At 30.2% G+C, this 24,454-nt stretch overlaps 1 protein-coding gene across 1 annotated transcript; it reads right to left on the reverse strand.

The window, feature by feature from the left end:
• Positions 1 to 1,149: 1,149 nt before the first annotated feature.
• Positions 1,150 to 24,239, reverse strand: LOC107449520 (uncharacterized). The gene is made up of 8 exons (XM_016065071.4): positions 23,953 to 24,239; positions 15,931 to 16,018; positions 13,820 to 15,856; positions 12,276 to 12,319; positions 9,279 to 9,373; positions 8,260 to 8,495; positions 3,103 to 3,212; positions 1,150 to 1,364 (listed from the first exon to the last, which is right to left on the reverse strand). The coding sequence occupies exons 1-8, from the start codon at positions 23,956 to 23,958 to the stop codon at positions 1,212 to 1,214; spliced, it is 2,769 nt and encodes a 922-aa protein (XP_015920557.3). The 5' UTR covers positions 23,959 to 24,239; the 3' UTR covers positions 1,150 to 1,211.
• Between the last annotated feature and the right edge of the window lie 215 nt (positions 24,240 to 24,454).

Genomic DNA, 24,454 nt, shown 5'->3' on the forward strand with positions numbered 1-24,454 from the left:
GGTTGCGAACGAAAAATGGAAAACTAGAGAAACCGCGGTTGCCGAGAGTGAAACAGGGAATGAATTCCTTGCCAATCAAACCCTGACCATACTGCGTAAACCAGACTGGTTTTAAAATGTCATACCTGCCAACTTTTACGCATTTGGCGTAAAATTTTATTTCCATATTTAAAGTGGTAGTAAAATGTATGCATTCTATATATTCCTATCATTTAATTTATAATCTTTTCGACAACCACTATTTTTAAAAAAATTAATATATATTAATATGTAATACTGTCGTGGTAGTTAGCCTAAGCTTTTTCAAAATACAGCGCATGTTTCTGCTGAAAATTTTAATTAAAATTCCATTTTACTACCACTATGGAAAATCATCCTCGATAGGTTTAAAAGTTGGCAGGTACGAAATGTAGACTAAAAGAACACTGCAGATAAGTCCCTTTTTAAGAATTCAATAAATCTATGACTGCAGGTTCTTTGTGATAAATTTAATCTCAACAATGCCAAAATCCTGTCAGCCCCTGATACATCAGCTCATCTGGATACCCGGGAATCTTTTTTTATTCATATGAATGCGGATTCCTTTGTTAACGATATAAGCTTCACCACACTGCTCAAGGAAATGCATTTTGCTCTGATTTGCCTTTTCCGGCTATAGTGGTTTTTTGTTTTTGCTTTTATTCAATTTTTATTTTCTATTTCCCTCCTCGGGTACTGCCGTTTTTCGTTTTTTCCCTGATTTACCTAAACTTTTCCAAACTTTATAATACCAACGGAAGTGGAATAGATTTTACCATAAAAGCTTCTTGCTCTGATATAGTCTTCTTAACTGGGATTCATAATGCATAGGTTTCCTTTGCATAAATATGTTTGATATAAATGTAAATATAAGGGGGGGGGGACCCTGTTTTGGGAAACTGACAAGCATTTGTGATCTAATTTTTTTAATCTTTCAAAAGATGCTATTTTGTTTAGACTCCGAAAATACTGCACTTAGACTTGATAGATTTTAGTGATACATTTCAAATCTGGTTTTTTTTAAAAAAAAGAAATTAAGCTATTTTGTTAAAAGAAAGTTCTTTTTCAGCAAGATAGTTCAAAATTAAAGCATCTCAAAAAGTGGAAAAGCTTTGAAAAATACAAAAGAACTTAAAATGAAGATTATTTATTGAAAAACATTGGATTTAAAAACATTGTATTTAACATTGAATTTAAAAAGATGAATGATTTTCAATCCATCCCTTAAAATGAGAGATCCTAGTAAAAAGAGCTGGAAAATTGCAATCATTCCTGTTCCATGTTAGAAGTCCTATTACTTCATATCTTTCATTATGCTTTATTATCAATGGAGCACCAGAATCAACCTGAAATGACAAAGTTTATCTATAAAAAAAGATTTTATGGCCCTCAAAACTTTAAAAATTTTTTTTTTATACTTTCCAAAATTTCTCCAGCAGATTACTTAATTCATTCAATTAAGCAATTTCAAGACATTCATTTAACCTGTTAAGCGTGTTTAGTATGTATACACGCCGGACCAAATCAAAGCATATACTTTTGTAAAATAAATTACCACTGAGTATTGAAACTCAAAATTTCAATAAATTTTTTGGTGTATTTCTTTATATTACCAATACAGAACAGCTAATTATTTTATATTGCGATATCGTTGCCCAAAACAGATTAGCACACACAAGATCTAAATTCCAATTCTAATATTCTAAATCTAATATTCGAAAATATTTTGGGATGCAATATATAGCTTACATATATCTGTTTAAAGCAATACATTTGTTTACAGCGTGGGTTTCCGCTCCAAAAATACAAAAGCGATAAAATGTTATTATAGACTTTTTCTGTTGTGCTCACAACCAATCACATTTCAAGAAATTCAATAGTAAAATATTTTCTAAAATTCTGCTTTGGTAAAAGTTTAGAATTTTTTTTTACCAATCAAAAAAGAATATTTAAGTATAATGTAAATTTAAAAAAGAAAAATATCGTGATCGTGGAAAAAAAATTATAATCTTTTAAGTAAACAGTTTACGCGTTGGAAAGTAAAGTGCATCTCAACAATATCAGGATTAATAAATAAAAAAAGTTAATCGAAAATAATCTAGGATCTTTCTCAAATAGGTTCTCTCTTGATCGGTCACCTTTTTTTACTTGAAAGCGCAACTTCAAACTGTATAATTTAGGATGACGCACTAGGCAGTTTTGACTGCAGATTAAGCTAAATTTTTGTTTCGCGCAATACCTGTCAAAATAAAAATGCAGATTAACTAACTATATATACTGCGTCTTTTGTGCATATGAAAATGAACAATTTGTTAGCAAAATAAGCATTTTATTTAGCTTAATCACATATCAGAGATTATTTCTATTTGAAAGCTTTAAGCGAAAGAAATAGAGTTATTTTAAAAAAATAGCTATATGCACGATGACGAATGAGTTTATTAAAAGTAAAGATTGTAATTGCACTTATAGATAACGAAGCAAACTATGTTGAAATTGCACTGAACAAATCAAATAAACTTTTTTTGCGCATGTTTAAACTGGATCTGTAATGATTGTTAACAAATTCTGCGCAAAAATACTTTTAATGAACGAAAAAATTGAGGAACATCACATATCTCCATTCACAGTCTGTCTATAATTTTAGATTAGTGTGCCAGCTAAATTACTGTTTATTATTTTCGGGTGTGCCAATTATTATTTTTCTTATAGAAAATAATCTCTTATCTGTCTTACTTTGATTTCAAATTCATGTATTTACAGTTATCACAGTGTAAACATGTATATCTAAATAGTCTAAAAGAAAAAAAAAATGAAGCAATATCTCATTTATATGTTGAGAAAAGGTACACCATAAAAGGTCAGTTATAGCATTATAAGTATATGACCTACCGACTCCCCTTAACTCTATTCTGTTCTATTTTATTCTTGGGATTCCTTTTGATAGATGAAGGCTGACATTGTCGGTAGCCTTTAGCCCACACATTTGAGAAAAATTATTCTACAATATTTTACTTCATTTTCTACTTTTTAAAAAAGAAGGGTTTTCGAATATTACTCTACCATCGAGAGGGAAGATATACTTACATTACACATGACGTCTTCTGTCCTAGGTTCAGTACACAAAATATCGCCAATTCCTTTAGAACATTCCCTTGATGACAGAACTAAGAGCTTTTCTTCTATTTTACTTGCGGCTTAATTAGAAAGAGAAAATTCAGAACAATTTCTTTTTTACAGAAACATTTTTTAAAGAAATAGTCAAATGACCCAATTTATTATTTAAAGTACAGAGAAGCTATGGGGTAATTTATTGAGCTGGCAGGAAAGTAATTTTTGTAATGTGAAATAAAACCAAATTTATTCTACACAAAAATGAACATTTATTATTCAATTATATCTTCCATTTATCTTTTTGGTATGCTCATAATTACTAGTCCTTATCAGTCACAACTAAATGCAGTTCGAAATCGCTGTAAAAAATTTATACCATTTAAAATTTTTGCAAACTTCGAAACAGAGCCGCGATGGCTCAGGTGATAGAGAGTTCGCCTTCCAATGAGGCGAACCGTGTTTGAATCCCAGTCTATACGAATTCCGCATACGGCTTGCACCGACCACAGTGCTGACGTGAAATATCCTCAGTGGTAGACGGATCATGGGTTAGACTCCCTTTGCTGTCAGGCTAACCGTGAGAGATTCTCTTGGTCTTCCTCTCCATGTAACGCAAATACGGGTTAGCTCAAAAAGTCCTCTACGAAAGCAAATTTCTCCCAATACTCGATCCAGGAGTTCCCTTGTCTTCTGGATGGCGCTCAAGACTGCAAGGCTACGGAATTGAACATTAGTAGTCGTAATCCCATAAAATTGGGAGGACTGTTCAACGACAGTTATAAAATAAAGCTTCGAAACAAGTGATAAACCGATAGTGCAAACTCGGGTGACATCACTTCGCAATCAAGCTCCAATAATAATTCAATATGTATTGTTATAGATGTATGAGCCTTGGTGGAATACTATTTCTTTGCTACTCTCATCTAGTCTTGGACCATTTATCATTTATTTCGAAGTTTAAGTAACTTTTTAAATGGTAAAAATTTCAGCAATAACAATGACCTGTTGAATTGTTAAGTTTTTCTGCTGATAAGGACCAGAAGTTCTATGAGCGAGGGTTACTAAACAGAAGGCAAAAGATTATTCTACAAAATGTAATATATTTGACTGACAAAAGTTCATTGTTTTCTGAATAGAAAACAGTCTTATTTCACTCCAAAAATCTGAAATTACTTTCCTAATCGTTTAAAAAATTAAATCCATATTACCCTAATCTATTTGATTAAAATCCTAGGATTGACATACATCTTTAACAATATGTATGGAATTATTGGAGCTTGATTGGGAAATCATGTCACCAGGTTTTTCAATCTCGGTTTATCACTTGTTTCGAAGTTTGCAAAAATTTTAAATGGTATAAATTTGTTGGAATGATTTCGAACTGCATTCAGTGATCACATGTTTCAGTTATCGCATGATTCGATGATCGAACTGCATTCAGTCAAAAATTTTATAATATCGGACAACTAAACTGTTGCCTCAAGGTAGAAATAAGCATGACGAATTCCCTCGGAAGAACAACCCTGAAGGTAAATTAGGAAATAACCTTCATTTGCTAAAGAAAATTAACTCTTAAAGCAAAGCTTTCATCTTGCACTGGTGTGCAAAATATAAGGATAAAAAAATCAGAAGGAGCAATATCAATAGCGGAAGACCAACTATGTACATTAAAATGCTAATTATAAGAACACCCTGAGTAACTTGCTTTATGTATCGTATGCAATGGCTCAGAACGCTGACTAAATTTGCTAATTAATTAATGCTAACTATTATCTTAAGAAAATAGTCCCCAAAGCATACTTTCTCTGAATAAACATAACTTTTTTTTGTGGATTTGGATTCTTGAATATGAGAGTGGGTTGCCGAAATCTGGAAAATTTGGTCCCTATCCCAATAGTTTAGTCAGGAGAGTTATCGAAAGAAGTTATTTTTGCGTTTTTCGCCATACACGGGTAACTTTAAGTGAATCGAAAATTTTTCACACAATAAGAAAACTAGTGTATATAAAAATGTTACCATGCAAAAAAAAAAAAGCTTTAAATACTTAATTTTTTATCTTACTTAACGATTGTCAAAAAATCCCTTGAATTTTAAGGTATAGGTACACCAAAACAGGAGATGAACAATAGAAACGAATGAAAGCAAATTTTCTAAATTGGACTGAAAGAAGATTTAGTCAAATTTAGAAATATATTTTAAATTTTTGCCGATATCTATGTTTTAAACAGTGCAAATTTATAAAATGTTCATTTAAGTATAGTAGTATAGTCTCGTCAAATAATTAAAAGAAAATTATTAATCAATGAAAGGTATTGTCGTATCATTTTGTTGCATACAATTTTAGGTCTAACAGAATTTTTTAAAAGTATTTTTCTTTAAAGAAGTTTTTTTTTTAAAAAAAACAATCTACCAATAAACAATCTAATTAAGCAATAAAAATTCTAACTTTCACACAAATTTCAACTTTTTCGAATTTCTTTTATTGGCTCAAATATTTATTGGCTCAATTATCATCACTTAAGATTTTTATATGTATAATACTTAGACTAATAACAATTGCCATAATTCTACTGGTATGACATAGCCAATCAATTGCAAATAGGAAACTAATGGTGTTGCTAAAAATTTCTTGAAAATTCTCCGAGGGTACATTTCAATTCGACTGTAATTTAAACAGACAGATTTTTTTATCCTTATTCTTTTTAAATATCTAATACACTTTTGAAGGGGTTTCTGATTTTTTTTTCAATTCGTCATAGTCAGTTTCCTGTAGTTTCACTTTGTCCACAGCCTATTAAAATGATTTTAAAACTAATGCTTTTTAACCCTTGATGCATCAAATCCAGATCGGCATAATTTAATTTTTTTTGTTTGTTTTGCCTTTAAGATACGATTAATACATAAATATGATTGTTGATTGTTACTACAGACTTACAGTATTTTGTGCATTATTTATTTGGCATTCAAATAGATTTTTCTTTTGAAAATCTGATTATCGATTTAACTATCATAATCACATTGAATAAAATTAAAAATAAATAAAATAAACATTTCTAGGAAGAATAAATAATTAACTATTCATTAAATACAGTAGAATTGTTACAATTCCTATCATTCAAATTTTTTTTTAGGAAAATTTTATTTTAGACACTCAGCAACTAATTAGTTTGATTTTTCTAAGATCTCAATGTTCAAACTGATCCTCACTGATTATTTTCAACACTAAGCTTTGATTCGCCAAACTATGAAATAGAAGCTTAACTAAACCGAGGTCCAGAAAATCTGCAAAACTTTTGAGAACATAAAGGGCTATTCATTTTTCGCGAGTCATTTATATCTTGCATCTAACGCATAGAAACCGGTGTCAAATCATGGCTTAAGAGGCCATGATCACACGGACGAGAGTTCAATTTGAACCATTTAATTTAATTTGAACCTTTGTTGAAATCAGTTACAATTTCAAATATCTCACAGGGGATTGACCTTCAATATAAGTTTTCGTTTCGTTTTCCGGTTCAAAACAGAATAACGATACAGTAACAAACATAAAATTTCATTCGGTGCAACCCCACTTATAAACTGTATTTGATTTAAATGAGCTATTATCACATATTTAGTAGTTTTATTTTATATATTAGTGCAGTTATTTGGTATACTTTCTAGATGAAAGTTTTATTTAAATCATTTTTAAAAAGTCGTAAAATTTAGCGATTTAAAGAGTCATACAGCGAAACCGCTAGAAAGTGGTGCAAGTAGTACTTTATTTATGCCGCAGTCGTGTTGACTCTCACAATTTTTATCTTCTGCAGAGGGGATGGCTCCCTACTTTGGTAGTCTGATGACCGGTCCCTTACCAGGCTGATCAATCCGTTCACTGAGAGCCACGATGGCTCAGGGGATAGAGCGTTCGCCTTCCAATGAGGCAAACCGGGTTTGAATCCAAGTCGATACGAATTCCGCATCCGGTTTGCACCGACCACAGTGCTGACGTGAAATATCCTCAGTGGAAGACTGATCATGGGTTAGACCCCCCTTGCAGTCAGGCTAACCGTGGGAGGTTCTAGTGGTCTTCCTCTCCATGTAACGCAAATGCGGGTTAGTTCCATCCAAAAGTCCTCCACGAAGGCAAAATTCTCCCAATACTTGATCCAGGAGTTCTTTTGTCTTCTGGATTGGATTCAAAATTACAAGGCTACGGAGTTGAACATTAGTAGTAGTAAACCCAGAAATTGGGTCGGCTGTTCAACGACGGTTATAAAATTATAAAATCTGTTCATTGATGCTTGACTTCTGTGCTCTATTTCGAATTATATCGCTGTGGGTCTAAGGCAGGGATGGGGAAACTACGGCCCGCGGGCCAACTGTGGCCCGCCGGAAGGTTTTATCCGGCCCGCGGATGGAATTTTAACTTGCTGATCTTTGGCGAATATAAACAACATACATCCATTTTCTTGTCTACTTTGTTTAAAGTTATTTTTCTTTCTTTTTTATCTAAGTTCTGCGGACCTTTTAACTTTCCCTATTTTTGTTCTACAAAACATAAATTGATGGAAGTAGCTAGCACAGACAGCTTCAATTGGTAAAATGTTGAAAGCAGAAGTTCTTTATAGAATAGCCGTAGATTGGTTTTACAAATCATTACAAAAAGCTAGTTTCCCAAATATTTCATACCTAGAAAATCAGGGCTATGCTTGCTTCCTTTTATTTATGTGTGAACAGGTGTTTTCATCTACGAACCTGATAAAAAATCATTTCAGAAGTAGAATAACAGATAAACATTTAACCTTGTTCCTTAAAATAGGTACATCTCACTTGGAACCTCAATATAAGGAGCTTTTAAAAATGAAATCGCAATTTCATTCATCTCATTAAATACTTACATTGAAAATCGCATATAGTATTTTTTATTTTATTTTAGATGTTTTTATTTATCCCGCCAAAAATTTTTTCCTTCGATTTTTGGCCCTCGACCAAATAAGTTTGCCCATCCCTGGTCAAAGGAGTCAAAATGTTGTCGCGAATCGAAAGGTTTTTATTATTAAAAGTATGAAGAAAGATGTAAACCAACATATTATATTTTTATCAAATTATTTCAATTAAAAGAAGTACTGTAAAAATAAAATAGCTTACTAAAAGTGCCCCGCCATCCAAGCATGAGAGCTGTCTCTCCAACAAAACTTTCTTCACGAGGTAAACAAATAAAAGGCCTTGAGACTTTTCTTGAGAGCTTTAACAAAGCGATGTCATATTGCATCGTTCTTGCATTGTATTGAGCATGTCTTTTAATCTCTATAACTTCATATTCTTGAGGATTACTATCTTCTGAAGAAGGTCCCAAAACAACCACTATTTGGTTATGTGGAATCCTGCAATAAATTTTGAGCAGTATTCTGATGAATAAAAATGCTTCTCGTTCTATTTACATTTCTTACAAAATTTTAAGATCTTCTCAATTACATTGAAAGCACATTTTTAAATATTTAATACGGTCGTTTAATAAGCGGTGCCATTTCAAAAATATTTTGTACAATTTACGAGTGAAATGGGTTTGTCGGATATACACGACGAACCAAATCTACTGCAATTATGTACATTACAATCATTAAAAACGCTATTGCAAAAATTTGCGAAAAAAACTATTTTTGAATTGGATACAAAATTTAATACAAGAGCCAAACTTTGCTGTAAAGTACCAAATGATATACATTCTGAGTAAGCTGATAACTGCTATAAAGTTTATAAGACTAACATAAATAAAATAGGTATCTCAAGACTACCTAAAAATGACATTGACCCCAGAGAGTGTTTTATGTTACTTTAAATTCATTTTACTAGTGTTAATAATTATAAATACCGTTCAAATATTAAGCTAAATGGCCTTCCTCAATGATTACGTGATGTTACCATGTTTCAGCCCATAGACGTATTTGAGTATTTTCCGATGCTTTTAAGTTTACGATTGTTTCATTCAACGTACAACTTTTCATTAGACTTTCTATAATTTACCTAAAAGTTAACTTTAAGTAGTAAAAACATTTAAGTTAACTTAAGTGTTTCAAAGTTAACTTAAGTGTTCAGTCAAAATAATCGAAAATTTTGTAAAGGAAAACCTTATAGATCCAATAAAAAGAGAATACTCGAATACTCACTTTCTAGTACAATGTGCTGCAGTTAGAACATATCGAGGATTTATCAATATGCTACCACAAAAGATCTTACGGGTTGAAACAGATATGAGTGGTGCCTACAAAAGAATTCAAGCATTTATTGAATGTTATTTTGGTTTCGCAAAAGATAGATATTTTACAAATGTTTTTTTTAAAAAAATACAGAAAATTTAATACAGCAAATTTAAAATATTTTATTTTTAGATTTAGATTTTTTAGATTTTTGATCGTATATAGAGATATTTGACCGTTCACGTACGTTTTGGACGTACTGCATATTAAATTTTCAGTGGCATACGAATTCTATAGAACTCAATTACTAGCGTGAGTCCTATTTACAACTCTGAATTTAAAAGAAATTCAATTTCAATGCTTATTAATCTTTTTTTTTAAATCAGATTATTTGTAAGGCAAATAAAGAGTCACGTTACCCTAAAATTGACATTTGTAAAAATATGTATTGCATGTAAGAAATTTAACAAATCGAAACAAATTCTATTATAAAATTATCTGAAAGAAATTCATCCTTATTTACACGCTTTAAAAAGCTATGAAGCGGTCTTAGGCAAAAACAAAATTTATTTTTTTGCATGGATGCTTTTTTGAATCCTTAAGGATAGTAAATAGAATTTAACTAAAATTTTCCGCAATTAGTATGATAAATGCATGCATAGAATAAGAATTTTAAAAGTTAAGTCTGATATTTTTTGAATATCCGTAAAAAATTATTTAATTCATATATAGTGAAATGAATGCACAACAATAATCATTGATGCTAAAAAATTTTGAATAATATGCAAAAAGCTTTCGGGATTTATAAATTAGAATTTTAAAAAAAACATACCGCTATGTTTAGGTCTGACAACTTTGCTACGCTTTTCGTAAAAATTTTCGAATTCTTGCTAAAATGTATGTACATTAAGAGTCGAAAATCAATAATTGAAAAAAAAACGCTTTTGAAATCTGACAAATCACAGTTTAGAAAAGAGAAACGTCATTTTAAATAAAAACAATAGTTTTATTTAAAATAATGAATACACGATGAACGCAAACTGTCCTATTTTGCGAAAAGCAGGAATTAATTTTTGAAGAGGTTATGCGAAACTTTGAAAAAAAAATTTCAAAAGATAATCAGATTCATAGGATACAATATAAGAATACAAGAATAAAAAATCTAAACAGATGTATTTGTAAGAGTTACACATGAAAGAAATTAAAGATTTTGTTTCGGTGTGATATTTCTTGAAGCAAATTACCACACGAAGCTGGACTTCGGGATATGAGACTCTGCAATATAAAATACTTTGGAAACATTTGAGTTTTAATGCTAAATCTTCATTGTACACGACTATTGAACGAGACATATGCATCTCAATGGAGATTTAGCCCTACGTGTAAACTCGTCAAATACACTTAGCTGGTTAATTCATCGGGCAAACAGGAAAGTTTGTGTTTGCAAACCCACCTTCCTTCGTTGTGACGTCTTTTTTCGATTAGAATTTCTTTCCATCGATTTTATATATGACCTTCATTGTGCATACTTTGTCTCTCTTCTTAATAAAGAGCAAAAATATATAATAAGAGCAGCCTTTATAGAATACTAATATGGGTTTTGGTCTCATTTTTACTCTCCACTTTTAATCAGGTTAAATTTACTTAACGTGAACTGTTTCTTAACTATTTAATACTCAAATTCAGCGAGTTTTGTTCCAAACATTTTTTTTACCGTTATTCTATTTCATATTCTGTATTAAAATTTTGGTACTTAATGCAACCACGAGTGGTGGCTTAGCTAAGACCAGCCATGTGTGCACAGTGCAGAAGGAAAAAAAACTGGACACCCTGAATTACTTTTGATCTAATGATCGGATCTTCGCGCACTATGATTCAATTTTAATGGTTTCAAGTCGTGACCATAAATATGCAAATTAGTGCAAACGATATTTTAAGTTATGAAATCAGACACAAAAACACGTGACTTAGAAACTGTCAGACACTATCAAGATATTTATTGATTAGTTGTGTACACTATATCACACCTGTGAACTCGAAGATAAAATTTTTTTTAAATTTTTTTTCCTAGAAAAAGTAAAATCTGGTCGTACCGGGCAGACACTATGGAAAATTTAGAAATATTAGAATTTCAGTGGAAAAAGTAGCACACATTTCTATGTTATGACAATTTAAGAAAATCATGCATGTAATTAACATGGGATGTAATCAATGCCGTACTCAAGGACGGGGGCAGCTAAGGACTCAGCCAAAATTCCTTTCAAAAATATAGTGTTTAGTAGTTATTTTAAGGAAATTACAGTAAATTTCCTCATATCTATGTAAAAACCATAATTTTATATAAAGAGTCCTCAAAAATTCCACAAATATGAAAATAATAGAGCTACCCCTGTCCATCAGTGCTCGCCGCGCACTGCCATCGCTTTAAAAGATAATTTATAATTATTTCGAACTAGAATTTTTTTTAAAATTTTACTGAAAGGGGATGAAATAAAACCATGAAGTTTAAATAGGACCACCAGAACAGAAAGCCACCTTAAGTTCTCAATACGTACCGAAATACGCAAAAAGTGAAATAAACATTAAGGGATCCAAACTTTCGACTGCTTTCCTATTTCATTCAGACCATATTTTTCCTAAATGTGACTAATATATTTTTAGGGCGAGGAATTAGTCAACAAAAGGTATGTTTATTCATATAAAGTACGTTTCGTGTCTAATTTCGTAATTTAAAATATCATTTGCATTAATTAATTAGCATTTTGGGTCAAGCTCTTAAACCATTGAGACCTAATACGGGAAAATCCGATCATTAGATCAAAAGTTAAAGATTTTTATTTTGAGCACTGCACTTTATGAGCATGGGGTTCTCTGATTATACTTTCAGTATGCTCAGTATAATGCAGGATGAATTAAATATCTTTTCTAACCAACCCAGTAAAAATTGTGGTTATTTGAAAGTCTTACCATCCATGGCCACGTGTCAGATTCTTCTTGCATTTTACCACATTCTAGAAAAACAAAAGTTAGTTTTTATTCAATATAAAATTTTGACATAAATTTCTCTTTCAATTTATGAAACTACTATCTTTTGACGATAGAATATGACGAACTTAAGGCAAAGTGCATATTAACCCCTTGACGCAGAATTTTCATTACATATTTTTAATTAATTTGTATTATTTTAGGTCAAAATAAATGGAAAATATGTTTTAACAATTCATAGTTATGAAATACAGCATGGGACAAGGTAAAATCTTCCAAACATGGCTCATTTTCTAACTATTTTTCAAATTTGCAGCTATTTAGATAAAGTATTTCATCATTCTTTCATTTACAAAATTAATTATTGATACATTTTGGAATATGAATGAAAAAAAACTACATTTTTTTTAATTTTTTTTATTTAAGTGCACATTTGTGAAGGTTTTCTTATAATTAAAAAATACCAAAATATATTTTACTATATAAAAGGGTATACTAATAAAATATACAAATGGGTATCCCACCTACTTTTATTCACTATTAACACTGAAAACATTAAAATCTATTGATAAACAAATCTGACTATGGGTGTCATTGTCTAGGACACTAATTTTAGTACTATGAAAGAATGTTGAAGAAGTGCAATTAAAATGCAAATGAAATTAAATTTTATGAAATTGTTGGGAGCAGTTTTAACAATAAATTCTATAAAAATCTATCATAAAAAACAGCTTTAAGTGAATTTTGTAACAGTTAAAGACTAACCAAATATAAAAGACTTGGCTGATGAAGTTCAATAACAAGTGGTGGACTAAATGTCATTAAATATATGAAGTTTTTAAATGTTGTAGATACTTATATTATTGAATTAATGCTTTTCAAAAGAAAAGTAAAAAACGAATTTAGCTGACGAGTTTTAAAGAGTCGTGCTACATTTTTTAAGCAAAAAAATAAAGGCAATAACATTTTGAATTTTATCGATACACCTCTTTTCATCATGTAAAAAATATCTAACATAATTTTCTCAATTTTATTAAATCACTTATTTAACCGCTAAATTCAGTTTACAAGCTCGATGTTAAGTTTAGGCTGGAAAAAAAATAGTAGCGTTTTTTTTTTCGTTTTTATTAGAGTGAAAATATACTGCTGATTGGATCGAAATCATTATAAAGATCTATCAAACAGTTATACAATTTGATTTATTATGTTCAGAATATTCTGCAAAACAAATAAAAAAAAATTTTTTTTACACAAATAGGTAACTAATTTTCACTTTTTCATAAAATTAAATAGTTATCCTTAAAATAATTCTGACAGCAATCTCTTTTGTGTCAAATCTTCGCAATTTGAGTTACTCATCAAATCTTGCTTTAAATCAAATTAAACGAGTTGAGTGCGTTGTCGATTACTATTTTTAAGCCTTATATGAAAACTGGAATTACTGTATAATAACTGAATATATTGAAAATTTGTCCTAATGTTGAGACGGTTATATGTTATATTAGGAAGTGAAGCAGGTTTATTACCTTCAGATTTCGTTTCAAAAGGTTCTTGATCATTACTTGAAACATTCTCCCAATCAACTTTTAAGATTTCAGCTGGAAACTCAGGACAGCAAATGCCAATAAATAATTCATCTATAGGACACAATTTTTTTATTAAGTCATCCAACGTAAGTTGAAAGTTCGGTGTAGGACATAATTGAATTGGCATACAGTTTCCGGGTTCATCATTTGAAGTCGTACATTTTTTAAACTTATTACGTTCTTGAGAAAGAAAACTTGGTAATACTGGCCAAAAATTGGAATTTGAAAATGTCTCTGAAGCTCTTTCATTTAGAAGTCCACTACCAGCATCAAATTGTTCATTGTCATCGATGAAGAGATCTTCATTTGTAAAACTTTCAGATGACTCAATGTCTTGTTTAGAATGACTTGGAGGAAGCTTTTCTAAATGGCTTGGAGGAAGCTTTTCTAAATGGCTTGGAAAATATTCCATTTCAGTAGAGTATTTTACGTGTTCTTCGTTATGCTTGTTGGGATTTTTATTCAACCTAGCGTCAAGTACAACGGGATCATGAGATTTGATTGAATGGTCTTTGACTGGGTATTTCTTTGTGAAATCTTCCTTTTTCACAAGAGCTTCTATGATAACTGGGCTGTCATACATTTCATTTACAGGATTTTCTGAATCTTGGTTCTTTTTAACAAGTGCTTCGACGATGACTGGACTATCGTAATCCTGGTCTCGTTCGATAGGGTGAAATATAGATTTGTTTTCAAGCATTTCCTCGTAATCAACTGCTTCCATCTCATTTTGACTTTTTGTTAATACATCTTTATTATCTTCATAGTTATTTCCAAATTTAGATTCTTCCTCTGATATTTTAGTATCTAGTTTTTCATTATGATATTGTAGAAATGGCTTCTTGTTTATGACTTCATCTTTAATATTTTCGGTCTGCTTTTTAGAGATTTCTTTTGCTAAACTTTCTAGATATGTCTGAGAGTTATGGTCCTGATGTATCAAAATTTCATCTTTATTTTCATAATTGTTTGGCGTTTTTTCTTTTACTTCATGTTTTGAAACTTTCGCTGGATCAAATCCCTGTTCAGAAGATTTTATTTTAATTGCTTTTGTAACTTCAGGTTTTTTCTTTTCAGGTCTAATGATGACTGTATCATGATCATTTTTTAAATGATTGACTTTAGTAACAACATCTATAACAAGTGGATGATCTGCATGAATTTGTTTAGTTCTGGAATCTTTTCCCATTTTTATATATTCAGATGCTTGGAATAGTTGTCCAGTTGATATGGATTCTTTTTGTAGTTTATGAGCTGCAGCTTCTAGTTTTTCGTTATGATATTGCGGAAATGGCATCTTATTTATAACTTCATTTTTAATATTTTCTGTCTGCTTTTCAGAGATTTCTTTTGTTAAGCTTTCTAGATCTGTAGGAGAATGATGGTCCTGATGTATCAAAATTCCATCTTTCTTTTCATAATTTATTGGCGTTTTTTCTTTTACTTCATGCTTTGGTACTTTCACTGGATCAAATCTTATAAAGCTGTCTGTTTGGGTTTCTTTTACAGCATAACCATCAGTTTCATAAGTTTTATGTTTAAGATGTTTCTTACCATGTTCAGAAGATTTTATTTTAATTGCTTTAGTAACTTCGGGTTTCCTCTTTACAGGTCTAATAGTAACTGTATCATGATCATATTTCAAATGATTGGCTTTTGTGACAACGTCTATTACAAGAGGATGATCCACTTTAGTTTGTTTAGTTTCCGAATCTTTTCCAATTTTTATATATTCAGATGTTGGGAATAGTTGTTCACTTGGCAATTCTTTTCGTTTTACATTGGGTTCAAAAGGACTCTTTGGAATGTAATTTTGGTACATTTTTGTGGGTCGTGCTTTTAATATATTTGGCGGTGTAATATTTTCGCCAAAAGGAATAAAAATCGGTTTTCCATCCACGTGTGGCACATATCGCATCTCATAACCACCAGACACTTCCTTCAAATATAAATTTTCATTCATATGGCCATATGTTCCTAAGTATACAGGAAAGAAAATAATTAGTAGCCTTAAATTTATTGACATTAATGAAATCAACGAATAGTCATACCTTTAACGTTATCTTTGCTAGCCCAGAAAGCCTTTGCATTTACTTGGTGGTGAAAAAAGCCAATTGTGACGACTAAATATTCCAAAAGCTGAAAATAACGTGCATGATGTGTATAAAACTAGTTTGTAAGCTTTTTTTTATTCTAGTCACAGCTCAAAATGAGTGTTAAAGGAAATGTCCTAAAATTAGCCATTTCAATATTCAAAACAAATTTAGCAGCTAAGGGAGGATTTTTGTACTTACTTAAACACTAAGCGCATTCATTACTTTGTCGGGAGGCTTGGGTATATTATAATAGTAATCTTTTCCTATTCGCATTACTAAACGAAAAAACTGTTTTCAAGAATGAAAAATCATACTACGAAAATTTAATATCACTATTAAAAGTTTATTAGACCAGTGACAACTTTGTAAAATCAACTGTTGACTTTAAAAATATTTTCAAAAGAGACTAATTTAAAAAAAAAATGTTTTAAGTGATTTTATTTTATTTTATAACCGTCGTTGAACAGCCGACCCAATTTCATGGGTTTACGACTACTTACGTTCAACTCCGTAGCCTTGTAATTTTGAACCAATCCAGAAGACAAGGAAACTCCTGGATCAGTACCCCCAGAGGTATTGATTTGTTGTGGGAACATGGAGGACTTTGAGACTCGACAGATTTAACGTGCATCAGTCACCATTTACTACACGGGGAGTCTTCGGCGGCGAGGATCGAACCCACGACCTCTTGGATATGGGCCCAGCGCCCTACCGACCAGGCTGTCCCCGCCCGTTTTAAGTGATTTAGGCAAATAAATGACATCACACTACGAATCCATTATTCATTAAACATTTTTCAGAGAATTTTGAATCAAATGCTTTGAGCACGCCTTTTGATCCAGAATTAAAGATCCCTGACGTTTTGTTGTTAAACCTTGTAAAAGGGATCAAGTAGACTCCCATTTAAAATTACGTATAAAAGACTTAAATTTTTAAGGGAAAGCATTAAACAGTAATAGTCTTAAATTTAGGTGAAAGGATAGCATTCTATGTTTTTAGCATAGTTTTCTGATTCTAGTTCAAAACAAACAAGCTTTAAACAATTTGAAAAAAATCACTCACAGTGATCAACATTTCGAAAAATCTTTCAGTAAACGAAATTCACATTATTCAATAATTTGTTTTAAAAATATCTACAACCAACTGCAATCACTCATCGCAGTGCGCTGTTGAGATGTGAATTCATTAATTTTCTCTGATTTATATATTAACTATATGTAACGACATCTATGTCGTCTATAGTAAACCTATGAATCTTAATTTAAACCGAACCTAAGAGCTCTGGTAAGAAAAATGCATACACCTGAATTTGCTATTTCTAACCTTAAATATTATTCTGTTGTCTTTTCCAATTAGATCGTTTTTCATTTTCACAAAACTATTTGCGCTTCTTAGTGACATTTTGCAACATTTTCATAATTAACATAGATACTCTAATATGGACGAAGTTATGAATAACCATGAGTCTATATGAACTGCATCTATATACTTACTATACAATTATCATTTCAATTATGAAATTTAATTTTAAATAAGCATAGATCTTTAGAAATAAAATTTTCAAAATAATTTTGAAATTAAGAACACTGAATATTCTCGGCATTTAAATATTTTTTTTTTTTACATTAGAATAATTTTAACATTAGAATAATTGAATTAGACTAAATAGAAGGAATTTAACTCGTCTAGGTGGTTCTGATTTTATCAATGAGCAACTTTTTTCAACTTTCTACAACTTATTTAAAATTTTAGATTCTGTTTTTTTTTTTTTTTTAATATAGGAGCTTAATATAAGCGCAAGCATTAATTAAACGTAAAACTCTTTTACGAAATAATGAAAATGACGTTTGTAATATAATTTTATTACAGTTAAAAGTTGAAGGTGAAAAGATCATAAGTGTGGAGAAGTCATAAAAAATCATGTTTAAACAACACCTTAAAAAGGCATTCAAATTTTCCCTTTAAAATATTAGCTTAAAGAAATTGAATTAAAAAGGTATTTTTTCTAATTAAAAAAGCTTCATTTTTTGAACTTTCATAAATTTATTGAGTAAAAAGATGAAAATTTTTTCCAATATTCATGTGCAAGTATGAATTTAAGCAAAAATCTATACTCAAACTAATTACCAAGCTTTAACTTGATAGGATTATTAAAAATCGAGCAGGTTTGCGAATCAGATCGGAAAAAATTTGAATTTAGAATAGATTTAATGATATAGCTTCGAACAAGTAGCTTTAAATTAGCAGAAGATTCCAATTCAGAAAATGAATGTTATTTTCAGTTTTCAATATTTTTACTGCAACTTTGTAAGTGTTTTTTAGGACACTGCGTGAAATTGTTCAGAATAAAACAGGTCATAAAATTTTTGCTCAAAAAATTGTTTTCCGTAAATTTTTTACTCCTCTTTTCAAAAAAGCAAGGCCTTTCAAGATTTGTCATTCCTAAATTGTCAGATTTTGTAAAAAGTTAAGGCAGTCAGTATTATTTCGGAAAAATTTTTGCAATCAAAATTGTTTTCAGTGTAAGGTTATAAGAGTTAAGAACTGCTCTGAAAGAATACAATTATTGCTATGCAAACGAGTTCTACAGTTTGGTCTTAGAGAAACTGCTAAAAGATGCAATAAATTTCTGCTAATATTCTACATGATAAATCTACGTTATTTAGAGTAAAGGAATTTTTTTTTTATTCGTAATAACCGGATGAAAAAATATGTACATTTGGTTCAAATGAATATTTAAGAAAATGGTCAAAACATTTGATTCGATTTTTCGAACTTCTTTTATAAAAATAGTTCTTTAAAAGAATAAACAAGTGGATCCAAAAAAAATTTGTAACGCGATGTCCATTTGCGTAAATCACTTAATATTTTTTTTAAATCAGTCTTTTGATAAAGACTAAAATTCAAAAGTTGTTTTTGCAAGGTTGTCACGGGCCTTATAAATTTATAAACTGAACTCAGTATCGTGACAGCCCACAGAGGGCGAAGGCCTATTGTGCCCATCTCAGTTTTCTTGATCTTGGACTCTGAGGTACAGGAGCAGATGTTCTGGTTAGGTGGTCAGCCGAACGCGAAATCCCCAGTGTTAAGTTCCCAAGCATGCTTGGTACTTATTTATCGACCTACTGAAGCGATGAAAGGCTGAGTCAACCTTGCCCGGCCTGAGGATCGAACTCAGAACCGTTCAGGCACGACTCAGCACAGACCGAACTCAAGCGCTACCATTCAGTCACCGGGCGTCTTATCTATCATAGTATTAATTTTTCTAAGTACGAATTGAGGTGTTTAAAAATCACTTTAGCGTCTAGAAGTCGGAATACAAAGAAATAGCCTAAAAAGTTACATTTGTAATTTACCTAACCACCCAGACTTTGGGATTTTGATTAATAATTATTGTGCTTGGTACTCAAAAAATTTACTGCGAAATTCCTTGATCAGTTAAATTGGGGTTGAACATTGAAAAGGCGCATATTTTGCTGCGTCTATTTCCGTAAAAACGCATTTTGTGCTGTGTCCAGAATAAAAACCTCTGGGATGTAATGCAAAATTGTTAAAAATCAAGAGAAATCTTCATTTATAAATAATATTCTACGAAATTTTTGAACAAATTTACGAGTTAAGCTTTTGCCCGTAGATGATTAACACCTGAATGCATTATAATCTAATGATTACATTTCCACCGATTACGGGTTCACCATAAAAATACTATATTAATGCAGAGATTACAAAAAGATTACGGAACTCAAAAACCATTTTCTTGGTAAACACTATTTTTCAAACGGATTCTTATACCTAAAAACATGACTTGACAGTTTTGACAAGAGTGCAGTCAAACATTTGTACCTTTAAACGTAAACTCCATTTTTTTAAAGTATTTCTTCATCTTCGGAGCTTAAAGAAAATATTAAACAGTTTTAAAATTTGTATTTTTAAAAGATAATTTCATTCAAAATAAATCATTTAATAATAAAAGATTTATTATTTAATTAAATGTTAATTAAAAAAAAATCTTTGAAAATTTGTAGTTGCAAATGTTTACATAATTTTTAACTGTAATATTGACAAAACCAAATTTGAAAGAATATTTGTCATTTAGTGAGCGAGAAATGAAAACTTACACGGCTATTAACTTTTTTGAATTTAAAAGTATTACTTCACATTGTTTACTAAAACGATCTTTTTTTTATTTTTGTTTTGCCACAGAAAATATTTTCTGGGAACTATTTACATGACCTTGAAATATAAATTCAGTGAATCTCTCAAAATTTTTGATTTTGTATTGGACTGAATCATATTTTTAGGATCTTTTTTTAAAAATAACGGCAGGCACTGAACTTTGAAGATGCCGGAAGTGTTGCTCATTTATCGATACAACATTACCCACGCCACAGATACCACAATCTGCCACATATTCACAGAGAAACATTCTATGCCCTTTGCGGGATTTGAGCCCGCAGCCATTTGCTTCGCAATCAAGCATGCTAACCACTTGGTCGGGTCGTTGGGATTTTGAAAGTACTTTAATGCAGTGTTTTTCAATCAAATTTACTCGAAGAACCGGTAAAATATTTCAGTATTTTATCGTGAATCATTAATGTAAGATTTACTGGCTTCATTTTTCCAAATTTGTGGCACTTAAACACATTTTTGACAAGTTTATTAGTGATCATTCACATACTCTACAACGAAAATTTCAAGCTTATACTCTATTTAAAAATAAAAATTTATACTAATTTAATACAAATATTAATTTTGCTATTTATCAAACAAAATGGCGAAACAAAATTATACAATAGTGCGTAATAGTAAAAGAATACAACTAAATATGAAATAAAAATAAGTATTCAACAGTAAATAACAATTTAATATGATTGCTGACTAACGAATCACTTCTAAGTGCCTTTTTAGTTTCAAAGACACGTAAAGCAGTCAAGTTGAATTCGATACTTTGCTTTAATAACTCTCATAACAGAAAATTTCATTTCACGTAAATAAGTTGGAAAAAAAAGGCAATAAAATTTTAACTGCTTTTGCATAAAGATGGGGTATTTTTTTCCTAGTTTCTATCCAGAACTGATGTGTTTTTATTTGCGATTTTATTCCTAGATATGGCGAGGATTCTAAAAGTTTTCCTTCTTTGGAACAAAGATTATCTTGGTTTTCAATAAATGGATTAATTATCCGCAAATTCTTCTTTGGAGGATCATTAAAAGCTAAATCAAGTTTATTAAAGTGCTCCAAAATTACTCGTGACGCTTTTCATATTTATAAAATCGCAGAAATAAGAAAATACTTCTAAGTTCTCTTGTATAAAATTATACCAAAAACAAAAAAACTGAAAAGGAAAAAATTGTTCCAATAAAAATCCTTCTAATAGGTATTTATTGAATTCGATATAAATTTAAAGAAAACAATCTTCTATATTTAGCGTAGAATTCATTTTCACCACAAGCCTTGGACACTAAGTTTATCCGTGCGGACACTCCGAAATTTTTGTATTTATTTAAACATTCAATTCCTAAGTTTGTACCCGAGTTACCATTTACTCATATAAAATATTCAATGTCTCTTATTTATCTTACTGGCTTTGTAGTTAAGACTATAGTACTTTCGTCATTTCATCATTGTATATATAATAAACCGAATTTCTACTTAGCAAATTGGCATGGCTGCTACAGTTGTTAAATTTCAGAAACATTTTTAACTGAATCAAGAAATTTTTGAACACAATTTTAAACTCCGTTCAAACACTTTAATTATTAAACACTTTATTTTAGTATGTAATGAAAAAAGTATGCTTAATAAAAATCACTGGAATGCAAATAAGTTAGTTTTCTTCAGTTTAAGAAGGTGTGATCGAAGACATAGGTGGTGACCAAAATGGATTACTTCAGTTTATTTTCAAAAATGAATGCTCAAAAGAGTTTTAACATTCATTCCATATGATGAACGGGGATAGCCGAAACTCCTCATCAGGGCAGATTATTTCTGCAGCTGCAGATTAATATTTATCAAAATTTATCCTTAAAAACAAATGAGGTTAAAACAGTCGAAATTCCTTTTTAAAACATTTCGCATGTGATAAAAATTAAAAGCACCACAAAGAACAAGGAATTTTTTTTAATCTGTTATTTGATAACAGACAAACCAGTAAAGGAATTTATTCAATTTTTAGAATATAAAATACTTAAAAACAAAATTCTTATGTATATTTTTTAAGGTTTCAAAGTTAGCTACATGAATCTGAATTTTTACAATCAATCTCTGACTTTAAGATCACAGACAAAGCTTTATTTATGAAGTAGTGTTTCACTCCTTAAATTCTGATACGGGGGTGGTATAAATACTTAAATATTAATGAAACTAATTTTTGATGCATCATTTTATAACGATAAAATATAGCTCATAATTGAAAGGAAATTCCTTATCGTTATAAACATTAGAACTGTCTCTATAAAATATTTTTAAAATAAACGATAAAATTTCTCCTAAAATTTATTTTCTATTCGTTATCCTCAAACATTTGATTTAAAATGGAATCGAAAAACTCATTAGTACATTAAAATAATGGAACACAAATAAGCAATACAATAAATTATAAAATAAATTAATCTGATCTGAAAGTAATTTCTTTTAAAGAGTATTCAATGGTAGGATACAAAAAATTTCGTCCATAATTTGAATAATTTGTTATCTAAATTAATGCTGAATAAAAACTCATTACAAATGAAATTATATAAATTACAATTAAAAAATATTTATGTATGTTGATCTCAAAATTTCACTTCATATTAAACTTTTACTAAGAGTGAACTTGGAAATTCAGTTGAAAATTGTTATTAGGTTTTTTACTTAAAGAATTTCAAATGCTGCATTTTAAAAGAATTTAATGTAAATTTAAGTGATTAGAATCATTTTAAACTAAATTGCACAAAGAGATTTTTTGAATAAAATGCGATTTATATTTAATTTACCCTCCATTCACTTTCACCAAATTTAAAGATAGGAAAATTTCTGAAACAAATTGGATAAAATAATGTTTCACTTGTCAAAAAATAAACTCTCATTGCTTAATATTTTTTAAATATAAATAAAGCACAGATTTGTATCTATTTTAGGTATGGCGTATTATCTTGGTCGTATTTACGCGCTTTAAATAGTCCTAAGACATATCATATTTTGATGTGAATACACTGTCATTTGAAATGTTTTAAGTTACGCTAAAGCGATACAAGTTATGTCAGAAATGTTACTTTCTTTCCCAATGTATTGTTGCATGCATGATAAAGAAATAATTAAACATTCTTTAAAATTCTATTAAAATGTATGATATATATTTCTAGAAACAAATTTTTACATAATTTTCCAGCATCCAAGTTAAAAATCCCGAAATTATAAGTAGACAAAAAATTCGCGCATGTAGAATTTTGCAAAACAGCATTTTTCATACTTTAGCTTTATTTATGAAGGCTATAAAGTTTATCATACTGATGGGATATTTTTTTGTGTTAGACTACCATAATACGAAAGATAAAGTTAAACATCGTTCCTTTTCAATAAGGCATTTTTGTAAATTATTATTTTGAATATTCAAAGATTAAGACATTGTTCAATATGGCTCTTTGCTGGATTGAATGACCGCAAAATATTAAAAGTTATATAACTTCTGTTGCACTATTCCGTATATAGTTATATCTATTACGTTGTCTTTATGTATTGGAAAGTCCAGAAATAACTCATGCAAGTTTAAATTGACTTCATAAAGAGTAAAAAATGTTCTATTGCACACACATATAAGTATTTTTATTACATTACAGCATTAAGACATCATATATTATGCGATAAATCAAATTTTTGCAGTGCAGCTACGTTAACAGTTTTTTAAATACATAACTAAAGTTTATGGAAGTACTAAATAAAAACTCAACAAAACAAAATAATTTTGCTAAACAACGGCCTATATGAGAAAGTACTCACCCTCATTTTCAATTTAGCACTATAAGACTACCATCAACATAGCACAAGACAAAGTAAGATCGAAACTAAACAGATGAAAGAGAAATTATGTATAAGTAGAAAATAAGCCACTAAAGTTTAGAACAAGCAACTAAAGGGGCGTGGTAAGAGGCATATAGTTGTAAAAGGATGTAGGCTACATCTCTTCCACTAAACGCTTCAATACATAGCAGGTTCGATTGATGCAGTAAAATAGACTACATGCATATGTAGCTTGTATGTTCATTATTAAGCACGGCTTATAAACCTTCGGCAAATTGGAGAACATACACCATACGTTATAGAGGGATATTACAAAGTTACGGCAGGATTCGAACCCCGCTACCTCCAAGTTACAGAATGTTTTGAGGGAGGCATAAATTTGATGATAATGTATCGGAGGATTTTGCTTTTATCCTTTGTATTTTACGGAGGTTCGGGAAACAAACTTTCACGAGGAAACAAACTTTCTCTAAGTTTTACC

Source organism: Parasteatoda tepidariorum, chromosome 12 (genome assembly GCF_982258835.1).
Source record: "Parasteatoda tepidariorum strain Cologne lab strain chromosome 12, Ptep-v5.0, whole genome shotgun sequence".
Lineage (NCBI taxonomy): Eukaryota > Metazoa > Arthropoda > Arachnida > Araneae > Theridiidae > Parasteatoda > Parasteatoda tepidariorum.